Genomic DNA, 1328 nt, shown 5'->3' with positions numbered 1-1328 from the left:
ACCCAGAAACCCACCTCCACGGGCCATACACCCTGGGCCTGGCAATGGTTGTGCAGGGTTTCCAAGATGTTTCCTATCTAGAGGAAGGGTGGCAGCAAAGGGGTTAAACGTTAAAGCAGTTAAGGTTTGAGACCGGACAGGACAAGTGTTCCCATCTGTACAATGGGGACACGGGCCTGGCTCCGTGGCTCAGCCTGGAATCCCACGCCTTGGGAGGCTGAGGGGAGTGGATTGCCTAAGCCTGTGGGTTCGAGACCCGCCCGGGCAACTTGGCGAGACCTCATCTCTACAGTAAATCAAAATGAGCCGGGCATGGTAGCGCACGCCTGTAGCTCCAGCTACTGGGAAGGCTGAAGCGGAAGGATCACCGGCGCCCAGCAGGTCGAGGCTGCGGTGGCCGGGAGCAGCCACTGCACTCCAGTCTGGGCAAGAGTGAGAATCCAACTCAAAAAAACCCCCCAAAAAACAATGGGGACACGGTCGCCAGCCCCAAATAGGCGCCTTAAATGTCTGGTATAAAGCAAGCTCTTGGCCAGGCATGGTGGCTGTTTCATGTCTATCATTTCAGCACTTTGGGAGACTGAGGAAGGAGGATTGCCTGAGCCCAGGGGGTTCAAGACCAGCCTGGGCAACTTGGTGAACCAGGGGGTTCAAGACCAGCCTGGGCAACCTCATCTCTACAATAAATCAAAAAATAAGCCGGGTGTGGTAGCGCACGCCTGTAGCTCCAGCTACTTGGAAGGCTGAGGCGGGAGGATCGCCGGAGCCCAGCAGGTCGAGGCTGCAGTGGCCAAGAGCGTGCCCCTGCCCGCCAGTCTGGGCGACAGAATGAGACTGCAGCTCAAAAAACAACAACAAAATCCAGCCACATGACCACTACTGATTCCAAATCTAAACACAGTTTCCCAGCAAACAATAAAACCTGGCCCAGCACAAGTATAATTGGAGTCACGCATAGAGAATGTTCTAGAAACCACGTTCAGAGTTCACAGAAATTTGTGATATTCACTCCAAATAGACATACGTAGATATGTGTGTGTGTGCTGGAGTTTCTCTGTCACCCAGGCTGGAGTGCAGTGGCACAATCACCGCCACCACGGCCTCGACCTGTTGGGCTCAGGCCATCCTTCCACCTCAGTCTTCCAAGTAGCTGGAACCACAGGCATGTGCCACTACACCTGGTTGATATTTTTATTTATTGTAGACGAGGTCTCACCAAGTTGCCCAGGCTGGTCTCGAACCCACGGGCTCAGGCAATCCACTCACCTCGGCCTCCCAAAGTACTGGGATGACAGGCTGAGACACTGAGCCTAGACTGATTTTTTTTT

The 1328-nt window shown here is 54.0% G+C and overlaps 1 protein-coding gene across 1 annotated transcript in view; it reads right to left on the bottom strand.

The window, feature by feature from the left end:
* TLE6 (transducin like enhancer of split 6) overlaps nt 1-77 on the bottom strand; it is a gene marked incomplete at its 5' end in the record, with an annotated part of 6204 nt that extends 6127 nt beyond the window's left edge. Inside the window, one exon of the mRNA XM_021707716.1 lies at nt 15-77. Within this exon, the coding sequence (XP_021563391.1) occupies nt 15-77 (63 nt within the window). The remainder of the gene's footprint in view (nt 1-14) is intronic.
* Between the last annotated feature and the right edge of the window lie 1251 nt (nt 78-1328).

Source organism: Carlito syrichta, unplaced genomic scaffold, assembly GCF_000164805.1.
Source record: "Carlito syrichta isolate Samal-C Ts95f unplaced genomic scaffold, Tarsius_syrichta-2.0.1 Scaffold123504, whole genome shotgun sequence".
Lineage (NCBI taxonomy): Eukaryota > Metazoa > Chordata > Mammalia > Primates > Tarsiidae > Carlito > Carlito syrichta.
Note: the sequence above shows the minus strand (reverse complement) of the source record. Positions and strands in the feature narration are given on the sequence as shown.